The sequence below is a fragment of the Astyanax mexicanus genome, chromosome 17, assembly GCF_023375975.1.
Source record: "Astyanax mexicanus isolate ESR-SI-001 chromosome 17, AstMex3_surface, whole genome shotgun sequence".
NCBI lineage: Eukaryota > Metazoa > Chordata > Actinopteri > Characiformes > Acestrorhamphidae > Astyanax > Astyanax mexicanus.
Window position 1 is genome coordinate 44,624,526 of NC_064424.1, and position 16,469 is coordinate 44,640,994.

A 16,469-nucleotide genomic window follows, 5' to 3' on the forward strand; every position below is an offset into this window, starting at 1 on the left:
GTGTTATTGGATCATCACCACTTTCCCCACCTTTATTCCCAGCTACACAACTCATCCCAGAAGTATCAGGTGGAGCACCATAATTCCAGAGAACACAGTTCCTCTGGGGGCTTTAAACCCCCTGTAGTGAGTTTCTGACTTTAGGCATAGCGCCAACAGGTTCATGTCTATCTGCTCCGGAGCTCAGAGCTGATATCAGAGACGGGTGTACAGTATCTGTGAGGTTTGCCTGGCTGAGCTGTTCCTGTAGGCAGGAGCACGGATGGGTGGACAGAGTCAGGGCTGGGCTAGAAGATGCTGAAGGCACCGCGAGGCCCCGGGGCCGATGCTGGCTTATCATGAATGCTCTGCTTCACCAGGTCCGGTCATGGCCAGCAGAATCGCTGGCTGAGATCTGGCAGTTTTTAATCACCCATTCAGGAAAGAGGAAATGAGTAGTCTGTCAGTCGCCTGCAGGAAATTAAATCTGCTCCACACTCTAAAGGAGAGTCGCAGGCGGGATTTGCCTTTTTACCTAACAAATACACTGGAATGAAATCCCAGCATGCCACAGTAATAATACCCTTATATAAGGGGTGGATGATATGGCCCTAAAATAATATCATAGTATTTCGGGGTGTTTTTGTGATAAGGATGTTCTTGTGATGTTACAAAACACTAAGGAATAGGTTATTAATTTCAAGTATATAATACTGCAACAATATATAATATATGAAGGTTTAATTTGTATATTTAAGCCAGTTTCAAGCATTTAGAATGAACATCAAAATCGGTACATTTATTTACCAAAAACAAGAATGTGTTTAAAGTACTAATATTAAATTATGTATATATACACAAATGTATTAAAGCGTTAAGGCACACTATTAACTTGGAATCAGTAACACGCTATTATTTTTTTAATGCAAATTAATTACGCCAACCCAACTTTGCAATTCTGGTGAGAACCCAGCTATCAAATATACTTCTTTTTAATTGAACTAAACTGCTCATTAGACGCAGTTTAATCTGATATATTAGCCAGATAATATGCTGTTATGAACAAACACAGTTCTACTGCTCCATGTTGTTTGAGCTTGATGTGTGCAGCATTCACTGCTCGCAGCAACACCACTGCATTTACTAAGCAGACATCTGTGCTGCAAATCCTATTAAAAACACTGTTTTTAAAAGTCCAGAAGCAAATTCAATCTACCAGTTAAGTAACAAAAATTCATATTATCAGATGTTTCCTTTAAAGGGCTCTTAACGGGACAGTCTACATATTGCTGAATACTGGCCATTACATATTTCCTCCATTGTGAGCATGTGTACCATACTGAAAAATGTAACAAACAAAATACTAAACTATATAACTGTATATATAACTATATAACTGCAAACATAAACTATTTTATAAATTATAACTAAAGCTTCCCAGAAAATATCAAATCAAATGACAAAATAGCCTGCTTTCAAGACAGAATGCTGCTCTTATCACAATATATCACAATATATATATATATATATATATATATATATATATATATATATATATATATATATATATATATATATATATATATATATATATATATATTTATCATTTCAAAATTTGAAATATCTGATATATCTGATATAATACAAAATATCTTTAGCCTATGCACAATAAAGCAGCTCCTAATCTGATTTTCTAACTGTGTCTGTCTTTTTCTCTCTCTTTCACAGTTCCTGTGTCTGAAGAATATCCGCACATTCCTCAAGGTGTGCCATGACAAGTTTGGGCTGAGGAACAGCGAGCTTTTCGATCCCTTCGACCTGTTTGACGTTAGGGACTTCGGCAAGGTGAGTTATGCCACTTATGTTGATCACCAGCATTCCTCCAGGGTCAGGGGAGAGTTATTCCTGTAAAACACTCGGGTCTTTCTGCGTCGGTGGAGCACATGCCCTGCTGGGCCTTTCAGAAACGGAGGGTAAACTGTGACAACGTGACTGACTGCACTGTAAATAACTGGCAAACACTTTAGTTACAGGATACTGTCTATATACTGTATATACTACAGATGCACAAAATTAAAAATGAAGAAAATTACTGAATAATTAAAAAGAGACAATAATTTATACCAAACAATACCCAATTTATTTCATTTAAAAGTCTTGTTGCAGTGCTTCCTCTAATGTTAATTAAATTCAAATTAAACGTTCAAGCATCACCCATCACACTTGTATGGCACACATTAGAATAGAACTGCCGATATTAAGTAATAATAACAATAGCACTGCTGAAATAAATTAATGATTAGAATAGCATTGCTGGATCAAATGCATGTTGAGACTAGCACGGCTGAAAAAAAATGCACGATTAGAAAAGCGCTGCTGAAATAAATACACGATTAGACTAGCACTGCTGAAATAAATGCATAATTAGAAAAGCACTGCTAAAATAAATACACGATTAGAATAGCACTGCTAATATAAATACATGATTAGAATAGCACTGCTGATATGAATGCATGATTAGAATAGCACTGCTGAGATAAATGCACGATTAGAATAGCACTGCTAATATAAATACATGATTAGAATAGCACTGCTGATATGAATGCATGATTAGAATAGCACTGCTGAAATAAATGCACGATTAGAATAGCACTGCTAATATAAATACATGATTAGAATAGCACTGCTGATATGAATGCATGATTAGAATAGCACTGCTGAGATAAATGCATAATTAGAATAGCATTGCATGATTACATTAGCACTATTGAAGTAAATGCCTGATTAGAACAGAACCTCTGAAATAAATACACATAAATTAGAATGTATTGTGCCTTATTGGTTCGTCTGCCTGTATATTAAAAAGGATCAGTTAAGGTGTTAACAGTTGAATTAACATAATAATATTGATCATTAGGCTGTTAAATTTGTGCATTTGTGAAAAAAAGGCTAAGTCATTAAAAAACCTTTGAAACTTTTGCTATTCTGCCTTTGGCCAAATGTTCATTTGGCTAAATTTTAATTTTAGTGCATCTGTAGTATGTGCACACACACACACACACACACACACACACACACATGCTCAATGCTATGTTAAGGGTGTAAGTAAGGCGAGAGCAGTTCTTTTAACTGGTTCAACTTGTAAGACTTTATTCCCTCGGTCACATTTCCTCCCGTGTGTGTTCAGATGCTCATGTGAGCGTTCAGCCCAACACTTTAGGGTCAGCACTATCTGTGCGTGTGTCAGTGAATATCTGTGTCAGTATGCATGTGGGAAATGTGTGTGTGTGTGTGTGTGTGTGTTCTTATCAGTTCCTGTAGTGATGAGGGAAGTTGGATGAGGAGTGTCATTACACATGATCGCTCCCTTGTTTGTCTCCAGCGGTGGAGAATATGTGCTGCCTGTAATTACGGATGTACTGATGTGTGCATATGAGTATTTTGGCAAAGCTTATATATCCAGTTTATTGAGGTTGTTGATGGTGATGGAATGTTGTTAATATAGTGTATATATTTATACATATTGTGGTAGGCCCCTGGGGTTAGGGGCGTGACCACTGTGACCCGGAAGGAGGAAGCACACAGAGATACACAGACACGGGGATTAAATGAACTCAAAACATACCTTTATTGGCTTTTAACGCCCTCCACCACACCCAAAAACAACTCAAAAGAACATACTATGGCCCAATGGGGCTCTAGAGTTTCATAGTCTCTTTTTAAAGTGCTGACTACGAGTCCGCGCAGCCTCAGCCCTCCGCTCCCCAGTCAAAGTCCTCAAATGATGGCGGAGGCTGGGTATATATGCCTGTCTCAACTGGCGGCTTAATCAGCCCTCATGCGGGCCAGCTGAGACAGGCGTGGCTTTGCGCTCTGGCGTGGGGCGGACCCACAACTCCCCCGCCTCCTCACGCCACAATATATATACATACATTGGTTATCTATAACATACCATAACATACAACATGATAACATGATCATAACGTAGCAGACCTTCTTGTTTTTACTCTCAGAGTCTGGTAAATTGATACAGCTATGTTTATATGAAAAAATAAGAGACCACTTGAAAAGGATGAGTTTCTTTGATTGTATCAAATTGAAAACCTCTGGAATATAATCAAGAATAAAATGGATGATCACAAGCTGATCATCAAACCAAGCTGAACTGCTTGAATTTTTGCACCAGAAGTAAAGCAGCATAAAGTTATCCAAAAGCAGTGTGTAAGACTGGTGGAGGAGAACATGATGCCAAGATGCATAAAAAACTGTGATTAAAAAACTGGATTATTCCACCAAATATTGATTTTTGAGCTCTTAAAACCATTTCTCATTTTCTGCTAATAAATGCTCTAAATGAGAATATTTTTATTTGGAATTTTGGAGAAAAAAATCTGAGAAACTGATTCATAAACTGAAGTGGTCACTTAATTTTTTCCAGAGCTGTTTTGTAAAAGTAACTGTAACTATTTAAAGTGTTCCAGTTCATGAGGATACGATTCCTGCTGGACGAATGGTTGGGAAAATCAGGAAAGGGATGGGAAATGAATGAGGGCGGAGCAGGGAAAGAAGGATTAATCCTTTTGGGAGACGGTGGACTTTAACAGATAATGCCGGGGACGGCGCGCGAGAGTCAATGAGCTCACGGAAAACAATATTAAAATCCTCCACCATGCTTAATCGATCTCACGCACACTCCACATGTCAATGCGAAAATTGCGTGTGCGTCGACTCGAAGGTGACGGGCTTGTCTCTGCATTGATTTTCCATTAAGGGCAAGCAACACATTATAATATATTGAAGTGGGCAGCTCAGCACTAATGTGTCTTACATTCAAATCACTGGCTTCTCTCTCGTCAGAGATAAATGGAGGCAGTCTATATTCATAACTATATGATAGACAGCACTTTTAATCCATCAATACGCTGTTGAACTTGCGCCCTGAGTGGTAATGAATCTCGCTGGTCACTCATATTTCACAGCACATGAAGAAATAATTAGCTGAGTGCAGCTCAGTGAGGTGTGTCCTAGTTTGCCTTCGAGTCCTGTGAGAAATCAAGATCACGAATGAACTTGTGTATCCATGTGTGTTCAGTCTCTGCTGGCTAGCCTGGTATGTCTTTAACAGTGTGATTAAAACTGGGCTGATTATTCACAAAGGCACTGATGTTTGCTTCTTTCATTTGAGTGTAATTACTAGAATACATATGAAATATCAAATGATATACAGTAAATGCTCATTCTAAACGTTTTTAAGGTTCCTGACTTCTGATTTGCATAGCAAGGAAATGTCTGTTTGAGTTACAATTTGATATGACACCATGAAAATGGAGGAAAAACATGGTTGCTACAAATCATGTGGGCTTGAGGTTTAGTAGACTGCATGTCCATAAAATATATGCAGGATGATCTTACAGAAAGCTGTCAGAAATGTCACATGCATTAATAATGTATAGAATGAATTACTGTATTCATTGGTTTGCTGTGGGCCACTAGGAGTAAAAGTACATCAGCTGTGAAGTGCATTTTTATGGGCGATTTTGACTTCTTGATTTTTTGATTCTTCAGCTATTGTAAATGTTTTAGCTCCACTGAAAATATTGAAGCACTTTGTAGTTTCTCTGCATACTCAGAACAACCACAGAGCAGCTATAATTATTATTATTTGGGTGGTGGGTGGTTACTCTCAGCACTGCAGTGATTAGCACTTTTTTTTTTTGTGGTGAGCATGGTGGTGGTGTATGAGGTGTTAGTGTGTGATGTGCTGGTACAGTGAGTGGATCAGATGCAGCAGCAGTGCTGCTGGAGTTTTTAAACACTGTGTTTAATCATCACTTCCTGTCCTCCACTACAATAGCTGTTCTACCTTCTGGATAAAATAAAGTCAGAGACGCTGGTGGTGGATTATTAAACATTGGCTATGTTTACATGCAGCCTAACAATCTGTTGTGTGTCGCTGGGAGTCTGGCGTTTAAGTGAAGTTTAAAGGTTAACTTTACAACTAAAGCTGTATTTTTAGAGCTGTAAAATTGACTGTGCGAGAAGGCAGCAGGTAGGTGTTCTCTGCTGGAGTGCTGTTAGCCAATCAGAGACCACTAATTCAGTGATTTAAAGCAGGGCTAAACAGAAACCCCGGAGTACTTTTTTTCGCAAAAAAACGGATGGCACATGGCATTAATTCATACTTGAGACCACAAGTAGAAATTTTAAAATTAATTAAAAAATGAAGAATGAGACCTTTAACAAGAAAATATGTATTAGGTTGTCCCAGAGACTGTAAAAAAAAAGATGGACGCCGTGTCGTCGTTCCCATTCATTTAATGAAAATGAAGCCAAAATCTTCCTCCATGTTGGCAATCCTGAAACCCGAGTCTGCGCAGTAGAGACCAGAGGAGGGAGAAAGACTGTTGAGAGACAGCCTACTCATTTAAATAACCCCGCCCCTAAAGGGCTGCCTCAAGGTCACAGGCTGCAGAGCAGAGCGGACCTGACGGTCTGTTATTGGTCCCGCCCATAACCAGCCCTTTTACAATAACCACACCTTTTTGAATAGAGCTGAATAACGTTTTAAAAAACGAATTCTGTGGGGATATAAAAATTTGACAATATAAGCAGAGGTTACACTAGCTGCTGGATTTAAATAATGAAGGTAGAATTACAGTATATTAGTAAAAAACGTGATTGAATGTTGTCTGTTTTGCCATTGAAACCTATGGGGATGGGTGGGGTTACACAGCTTTCTGCAGCCGAACAGCAGGGGGCGCCTGACCTGTGGTGGCTTCACTTTTAAGAGACGATGCTCTGTCCAGCTATACACAGTCTATGGGTTGTCCTAAATCCGCCATAATTTTAACGCTGTTAAAGGAACAAACACACCAATTGCAAAATCTGAAAATATTGCCTGTTAGCCAGTTGCTGTTGCTCCTCCCATGCTGGCTGGCATCACATGATGCTCGTTGTCATGGTTACGAGTACACTAAGCAATACTACACATGCACATTATGTTTGATCGGATTTCTTCAGCATGCATATAAACGGGTTTTAAATGAAGTTTACTTAGACTATTGGTGAAAGTGTACATATAAACACCTCAATCAGATTCTAGAATCGAAATGAATTAATTTAGCTTGAAGGAAAGCTTGTATGCATGTAAGCATATATCCACTGAGGTGTTTAAAAACTCCAGCAGCACTGCTGTCTGATCCGCCTGATTGGATTAAAATACAGTGAGTGGTTTTGCATTTAAGAATGTTTCCTTTTTTTTTATTTACCTGTATTGCCAGTGCAGTATGTCTGAGATCATTAATTTGCTGTAGGATTGAGCACCTCCCACAGAGAGTGCAGGCATTTGCTGGACCTTGAGCAGATAAAAGGCTGTTGTAGTCTTTATGGACACAGAAGCACACAGTTCATAAAACATTACTCCTGTGGTGGATCTAAAACCACACAGACGCTAATAATCCAGTTCTTACAGTAGTAAACACTTTGGTTGGTTGTCTTCGTATATCTTGTTTTTAGCTTGTCTTTGTCTTGAAGAAGAAAAAAGGCAGCTAAACCTTGGAAGGAACACACCTTTGTACAGATCTTTTTCTTTGTCTGAGCTGTAGACCCTCGCTTTATTCAGCTAGATGACTCACTGTTTCACCCCCATTCTGTCGGGAGACTGCTGCTACGCACAGCGTCCAGGGACTTTAAGTCAAATCCATCCATTAGCGGAAAGAATATACCTCCCCGTACACACCCACCACCTCCACACAGCCCAGCCCTGCATTTCTCTTTTTAATTATGTCCTTTCTCCAGGGGAAAGAGAGGCACCTACCACTTTTGGAGCTGCAGGTAATTGCCCTTTTTCCACACCCTTCTCCATCCATAAACAGATGGACCCCCACTCGCCTCCTTCTCTCTCATTTTCCATCCATATCTCCGGACCTTGCATCAGAACACAAAGCCAAGAGGCCCAAAGTCCCCGTCAGGCCCCTCCGCCTCCACCCCAGCCCCTGGGACACACCCCATAATGCTCACAGATGGACCAGGATTCACCTAATCATTCCATATTCATCACAATATCACCGCGCATGAACACGGCGTTCTCCCGGGGACGCTTTCAGTTAAATGTTCTGTCAAATCGAGGCTGGCTCGCTTTTCCTCCTAGCTCTTAATTCGACTCGGAACAAGCCTTGCTATTATTTAAATGAAGGCGGCAATCACTTTATTTTATGGTGTTGTGATGATCGTGGCAATGAAGCTACATTTGTTAGCAGTCTGGTTGTATTGGGATGATTTGCGGTGCCGGATCGAGACTGGCGCGAGAATCGGCTCATAATTGCTCACATTGTCAGTGTGTTTAAACGGAAAGCCATTTAAATTTGGTTAATAAATAATTTCTGTCCAGTAGTAAGCCTTTGCTTTTAATCCAAAGCGCGATTCCTCAGCGTTTAAGCAGCTTTTCTCAGTTAGAGATGGAGAGAAAGGGCAAAAGGCTTAGTATTGTGATGTGAAATGAGCTTTTTTTTTCCATCTTTCCTCTTTAATGCCTCTACAAAGTTCAAATTCCAATTCAAATATATTTATATAGAGCTTTTTCTCACAAAGCAGCTTTACAGAGGTCCGTTTCCCAGAGTGACAGACCATAAGCGACGAAGCCAATGACAGCAGTGGCCATTCAGAAAAAACAACCTTAAGAGAGAACAAGAATCTGAAGGTGGACCCAAGTAACAGATTGCAAAAAAAAAAAAAAAATATATATATATATATATATATATATATATATATATATATATATATATATATATATAGAATAATTTGAAATAGTGCAATCATGAAATTCTTTGAATGCATTTTTTGTGCAGAAAGCAAATCAGGTGTTCACCGCACCTGTCCTACTCGTTAGACTAATCACAGAACTCGTTACCTGGAAAAAAATTTGCTCAGCTGAGCTTTCCAAAAGGCCCATTTAGGCCATTTAACTGTGACACTGTTGTTTTATTGAATTAGAATAATGGAGAAACCGTTTCATTGAATTAGAATAATTTTTATTATAATTACAATCATCACTTTCTCAGTATTTTGTGGCTGCCCCTTGGCTTGTATGACTGCCTGAAGTCTCCGCGGCATCGATTTGACCAGCTTGTCGCAAGTTTCCGCACTCACAGCTTCCCAGGCAGTGGCGATGTTCTGCTTCAGTTGGTCCAGCGTAGTAGGCTTTCTGTCGCGAATTTTCCGCTTGACGATGGCCCAAAGGTTTTCAACGACATTGAGGTCAGGCGAGTTGGCCGGCCATGCCAAAACTTCAAGCTGTTTTTTAGTGAACCAATCTTTGGTCGACTTTGCCGCATGAGCCGGTGCAAGATCCTGTTGAAATATGAAGTCTTCTTCGCCGAACTGTTCCTCAACAGTCGGAATCAGGAACGTTTCCAGAACATCTTGATATACGGCAGCATTGACAGTCTTCTTGAGGAAGCAGAGTTTCCCTACACCTCGAGCGGACATTCATCCCCAGACCATAACGCTCTGGGGAAACTTGACGGATCTTTTCACGCACTCGTGGTTGTAGGTTTCGCCACCACGACGCCAGACACGAGGACCTTGGTCACCGAAGGAGATGCAGAAGCGTGATTCGTCACTGAAGACCACTTTCTGCCAGTCTTCAGCAGTCCACTCGCCGTGTTCTTTGGCCCACTTCAGCCGTTTCTCCATTTGTTTCTTGTTCAGCATCGGTTTTACTGCTGGAACGCGAGATTTGAAGCCGAGTTCGCGCAGACGACGGTAAGTGGTTGATCTGGAGACGTCAGCGCCGGTCTGCTTGTTCCACAAGTCAGTGAGCTCGGAAGTGGACTTGAACCGGTTGCTGACTGCGATCTTTCTCAGCTGCTTGTTGTCGCGAGCAGAAGTTTTTCGGAGGCCGGAACAGTTGGTGCGCTTGCTGCAGTTTTTCTTGAGAGCTTTGCAGACGGAAGACTGGCTGATGCCGAGCTGCTCAGCAATTTTAGTTTGGGTCAAGCCTTGTTGGCGAAGGGCTTGAATTTGAGCCACTATTCCGGTTGAGAGGTCGCGCTGCTTACCCATGATTGATTTTACAACTTAGAAATTCTACTCAACCCTGACTTTATACTGCACAGTGAACACTCTTCACAGAAAACAAAAATTTGAGCATTTATTCTAATTCAATGAAACGGTTTCTCCATTATTCTAATTCAATAAAACAACAGTGTCACAGTTAAATGGCCTAAATGGGCCTTTTGGAAAGCTTAGCTGAGCAAATATTTTTCCAGGTAATGAGTTCTGTGATTAGTCTAACGAGTAGGACAGGTGCGGTGATACCTGATTTGCTTTCTGCACAAAAAATGCATTCAAAGAATTTCATGATTGCACTATTTCAAATTATTCTAATTCGTTGACCAGCACTATATATATATATATATATATATATATATATATATATATATATATATATATATATATATATATATATATATATATATATGAAATTAGATACACAATATAAAAAAACTGCACTATTATACTATATGCATTGGATATCTCTGTATATAACTGTGTGATAATCATGAACAGTGTATGTAATAACTGTCCAATAAAATAGCTGTCCAATGAAAAACATGCATGTCCAAAACAAGCAAGCAACTTTACAGGAGAGAGAGATAAAACCTTCCTAACTTTCAGTGGAAGTCAATGTAAAAAGAGTTTATTTCAGATAATTTATTACAGATCAAGTATTTCTATCGGTCTATTCATCAAGAAATTTTGACAGAGTGTAAACGAAAGTTTGTGTGTTCAAATTATGTAGTGAACTAAAATTGACAAAATGGAGATACTTGTTTTTTATTGGACAGCACGGATATGTTTGTTATAACCAGTTCCTGTAAGAAAACATGGAGAGTGCAATGTCTCCAGTATTAAAGTAACCACAGCACACATTTTCTTGTATCTCATTTTCTCCTCAAAACTGCCTTTTCATCAACAGTTTTCGTTGTGCTAATAATTACACATTTTATATTTCCACAGAAATATATATTATTTAAAAAAACCTGAATCAGACACATAAAGCACGCGTCTGAAATTGAAAATCTCTTGCTGTACTCTACCTGTGTGAAGGTGTATCTTTACATAATATCCAGACAAGTGATTCCTTGTACGTTTTCTGAAGATCACATGTAAAAACTCCGCTCTCTCCGCTCCTGTTGCTGGGTGTGGGGTCATGTGATTGGTGTATTTTGTAATAGACTGCTTTAGCTTATTGTGAAACCTCACCTTTTTCATCAGTATACCCTAATAAATCCAAACTCTGATAGGACTGGAGCGTGGGAACTGTAATAAGCTCAGCTTTGTGGAGTGAGTATGGGTAAAGACTGCATGGTGATAAACTCTTATCTCTTGCTGTACTCTACCTGTGTGAAGGGGTATCTTTGCATAATATCCAGACAAGTGATTCCTTGTACGTTTTCTGAAGATCACATGTAAAAACGGCTTAACATTTGTAGGATTTGTAGGATTTTCTTGATTTGACCTGCCTTTTGCGTTTGAGTTTATTGGCAGCCCTGCTCTTCTACTAAACCTCATTGACCTGCAGGGCTTTCTTTGTTCACTGTTGTCACAATTAGCCCTTGTCTGTATGCAAACAGAGGTCACGTCCCAATGGCTCCACGTGGGCGTGCCCTGAATTAGCCGTGGGTTGCAGACAGACAGAGGAGGGGTCAGCAAAATTATCTCTTGATTGACATTTCCGTGGTGCAGCTCAGTGGAGACTCACTGAGCCGAGTATGCTCACTAATGCTCTAAAATATCACCATTTATTTACCTGTACAATTTAAACTATATAATTTAAGCTATTGAAAATGGTCCTTTGAGTGATGCCATTGGAAGAACCTTGCTTGTTTTTAGTTGCATGTCTATTTTTCTTTTACGGAATCCAAATTGGTTCTTCTATGGCCTCAAATACCAATCATACCAATCTGTTGTCCTCCTGAAATCAGTGTTTTAGGGTTCTCTTCAGGTGGACTTGCAGTTTGGAAGCTCTCCGCTCCTGTTGCTGAGTGTGGGGTCAAGTGATTGGTGTATTTTAGATTTAGATTTTTTTACTTACAGTTACAATTACAGGTTTTGTTTGAATATGAAAAGATGTCGTCATAGAATGAATGTTGTAATTGCACAAGAAACACCCAATCTACCATTATTATACATTCACTTTGTATAATACTTAAGAAATTGGATGTAGAGTTCTTTTCAAGTGGACTTTAAGCAGTTTGGAAGCTCTCCGCTCCTGTTGCTGGGTGTGGGGTCATGTGATTGGTGTATTTTGTAATAGACTTATTGTGAAACCTCACCTTTTTCATCAGTATACCTTAATAAATCCAAACTCTGATAGGACTGGAGCATGGGAACTGTAATAAGCTCAGCTTTGTGGAGTGAGTATCGGTAAAGACAGCATGGTGATAAACTCTTATCTCTTGCTGGCCTGCTGGGTGAACATCTTCTTCTCAAACTCAAAAGGCTGCTGGTATGGAGGACCTTCTTCATGGAGAAATGTTGAGCACACTGAAAAGTGATGTTGCACACTGCTTAAGTATCAAATATCAAATAATCACCAATAATCAACAAGTACTATTATAAATAAAGGCACTACAAATGGTTCTTTATGTGATGCTACAGAAGAACCATGCTTGTAAAATAGAAAAGTAAGATATACAGTACATTCAGTGCGTTTTCTTTATTTTCATGACTATTTACATTGTAGATTCTCACTGAAGCATCAAAACTATGAATGAACACACGTGGAGTTTTATGTACTTAACAAAAAATGAGCTGAACCTCCACAGTCACCGGACCTGAACCCAATCCAGATGGTTTGGGGTGAGCTGGAGCACAGAGTGAAGAAGACAAAGGAGCAACAAGTGCTAATAAACACCTCTGGGAACTCCTTCCTTCAAGATTGTTGGAAAACTTTTCATTTCAGGTGGCCACCCTTTTTGAGAAGCTCATTGAGAGAATGATGGCAAGAGTGTGCAAAGCAGTAATCAGAGCAAAGGGTGGCTCTTTTGAAGAAACTAGAATATACATTCATAGTTTTGATGCCTTCAGTGAGAATCTACAATGTAAATATTCATGAAAATAAAGAAAACGCATTAAAAAAGAGGTGTGTCCAAATTTTTGGCCTGTACTGTACGTGTTAGAAGAATAGGAGAACATTCTATTAATGTCTTCACACTCTTCACGGTTTGCTTCTTTATGGAATCAAAAGTGGTTCTTCTGTTGCAACGTTCAATGAGCTCTTTGTAGCACCTTTATTTTTAAGCGTGCGCTCTACTTTAATCAGTGTTTCACCCTCCAATCGTTTTTTCCACACTCATCTTTCCTCTCCCACGCTTCTGTTCTCAGGCAGCCCGCAGCTGCACTGGCTATTGTTTTCTGACTGCATGATCACAGTTCCTCCGCTCCTCCAGTCCTGTTCCACCTCTGCCGTTCAGGCTTTACAGTAAGAACAGCTCCTGGCTTCTCTTCAGACTCGCAGGCTGAAAATAGCCGGTTGCCAAGCCGCAGTGCTCCACTCAGAATGCTGCAGCGCCCAGCCTTCAGAAAGTTGCTAAGAAACAATGGTGTTCCTAATGAGCAGATCCTCTTTAAAGGTTACTGGGAAGGGTTTTAAAGCTGCTGAAGGAAGGAGAGACTGCTGAGCGCAGGAAGAGCAGCCATGTTTGAAGGTCGGCGGAGGCATTAGCTCTTATGAGGTCAACCTGCTGTGTTATTGCTGCGTGGGTCATTGAAGCTTAGGCCAGCTGAGGATCCGTGCCGCTAATGATCAGTTAAATTGAGCTTCTGCTACAAAACAAACATACTTCTGATCTTCTTTTGACTTTGAAGGGGTGGAGAATTGGCTTTGTTGCTGGGCGTGTGGTCGGGAGGTCTTGGCTTAGAGAGCCTTGGTTGTTTGGAGTAGTAGATACACAGATACCAACAAAACAGATCTTATAAGTTATGGCATGGGCTTCAGAGAACCTCAACTGGACCAAGGCTAATGTTCGCAGAAGGACCTTAAAGTCCTGTAAGTTATGATGTAATGTCTCAATAGATTAGAGTGGATAATCAAATGTGTACAGCAAGCTTCAGAATGTAGCTGCTGCCTTATTTAAGGTGGAACATGAAACTGATTGTCCTCCATTGTTGGGTGGCCATATGGCAATATTTCATTGCGTCATGATAAACTTTGTTATTGTACAACTTCATATATACTTTTCTAAACCCAATGAGGATATTGGGTATCTGGGGACCCCCCCTAATTTTTTATTTGATTCAGTACAGATTTGATTTTGAGATTTTGTTTGGATATGAAAACAGATTTTCAGAGTATAAATGTTGTAATTATATGTAACACCCAGTCTACCATTAGTATGAATTTGCTTTAGGTTATTACTTGAGAGATTGGATTTGGGGATCTCAAGTGGATTTGTGGTTTTGGAAGCTCTCCGCTCTTGGTGCTGGGTGTGGGGTCATGTGATTGGTTTATTTTGTAATCGTGACTGCTTCAACTTATCATGAAACTTCACCTTTCCATCAGTATATTCTAATAAACCCAAATTTGAGATATTTTTAAGTTACAGTTACAATAACAGGTTTTGTTTAGATATGGAAAAATATGTTTAAAGATTAAATGTTGTAATTGTACAAGGAACACCCTAGGAATTGTACAAGGAACCTACCATTATTACAAATTTACTTTAGGTTATTACTTTAACCCTCTGCAGTCCAAGGACATTTTCTCTACCTTAAAAGACACTTGTCTATACTATAATACACACATCTTTTATATCAAAATTTTCAGAACAAACTTAGCTCTCACAATACTGTAAAGAGATTATCTGACTCTAAATGAATAAAAACATACATTTTTGTACATTTTGGTCTGTGCCTAAGTGCAAGCGTCCAATCTGAAATCCGAATGATTTGTCCCCAAATGTTTCTAAATGAGAGTCTTGACACATGACAACATTGCTACATTAGTAACTGCTCATAACTTTTCAAGCTATAAAATTTGAAGAAGAAAATAATAAAAAGAAGAAGAAAAAGACCTGCTATTTGGGATCAATTTGACAAACAGGTAAAGTGACTAATTGCCCGCAGTATGTCACTGTGGTGGATAATGATTCAAATGACTCAAAAGATCAAATACTTTTCCAGAATCAGTTGGTTAATTTAATTTGATCTCCCAAAAGCTTCACTTTTGCCATTTCTAGTATGTTTCTGACAAAGGTGAGGGTGGTGAAGGACGTGGTGATAAAGGTGCTTACTGCAAAACAGAGGAAAGAGTCAGCAGGGTAAAATCAGTGTACACAAACTGAATGAATACAGAGGACAGACTGAAAGCTCTGTTTGTGTCTCTATCAATATTTACAGTATCATTAAGCATTGGTGAACCTTAACTCCAGCATGAGAAGAGTTCGTCCTGTCCTGGAGTCAGAGATTTTTAACTCCACAATATTAAACTATTGTTCCAGACCACTCTACACATACTGAAAATCAAAAGATACAAATCTTTTGTGAGAGTCTGTTCTGTCAGTCTGTTAGAAGATTTGAGATGGTCTTTGTGGTCTATGGTCCTCTGAAGGAAGGCCTAGAGGTAAAAGAATTTATGCATGCTTGTAGTCTTTGTGGAATAGCATCGGAGTCTCTCCGGTTCATTACCAGTAGTGTCCCATGAAGCCAGCAGTGTGCAGTCTCTTCTGTCTCTCCCCTGAGGAGGACGTGTCTCCTTTTATACCCCCGTCACACCCTGTTCCCCACTGGCTCCTGTCCATCAGAGGCGTCCCTGCATCTTTTAACATAAAGCTGCCAACACACAATCAATTATTCATTCCCAACGTCTCACTCCTGATGATAATAATTCTGCTGTTATGAATAATTGATGCCAAGTACCCCCTCACTTTGGACTGCCTGCTACCCTTCTACCCCCCTCCAACTCTTCAAAATGCCTCATTAATCTGCTCCTCGTTAGTGAGGTGCCTGTGGAAACAGGTGGTTGCAGAGCGTTCATGGTTGTCTGGGATACCAGCCATGACGGAGGTGGAGGTGGAGTTGGAGTGAGTGATGAGGCTGTTTTTAGACAGAAAACATGAGGGCTGACGAGTCGAATCATCAGACAGGGAGTCGAGCAGACAAAAGGCCGTAAATGCACAAGGATGACATTTAAATGAAGAAGTATAAATCATGTGAAATATATATATATTTTTAATTATATCAGAGTGTGGTGAAAGGGAGTTGGAGCCGCCAACCAAGTTGGTGCAAACACAATCTGTTTCTCTGACACCATTTTTCACCATAAGAACTCTGGTTCTCACTGGGCTGCACTTTCTAAAAAGAAAGTTCAAGTATCAACGTGCACCCTTCTTAATGCAAGCGGTCTATGGACTCTTAAAAACCCTTAAAGGATTTAATTTCTCATAAATACAGGCCTTAATTTGCCTTTAAATGTCTTAAATTTGATT

The 16,469-nt window shown here is 39.6% G+C and overlaps 1 protein-coding gene across 7 annotated transcripts in view; it reads left to right on the forward strand.

Moving 5' to 3' along the window:
• Positions 1–16,469, forward strand: part of vav2 (vav 2 guanine nucleotide exchange factor) — a 280,115-nt gene that overhangs the window by 78,197 nt on the left and 185,449 nt on the right. For all 7 annotated transcript variants that reach the window (XM_007253942.4, XM_049466143.1, XM_049466144.1 and 4 more), the window contains exon 3: positions 1,708–1,824. In XM_007253942.4, coding sequence (XP_007254004.3) covers positions 1,708–1,824 — 117 coding nt within the window. The remainder of the gene's footprint in view (positions 1–1,707; positions 1,825–16,469) is intronic.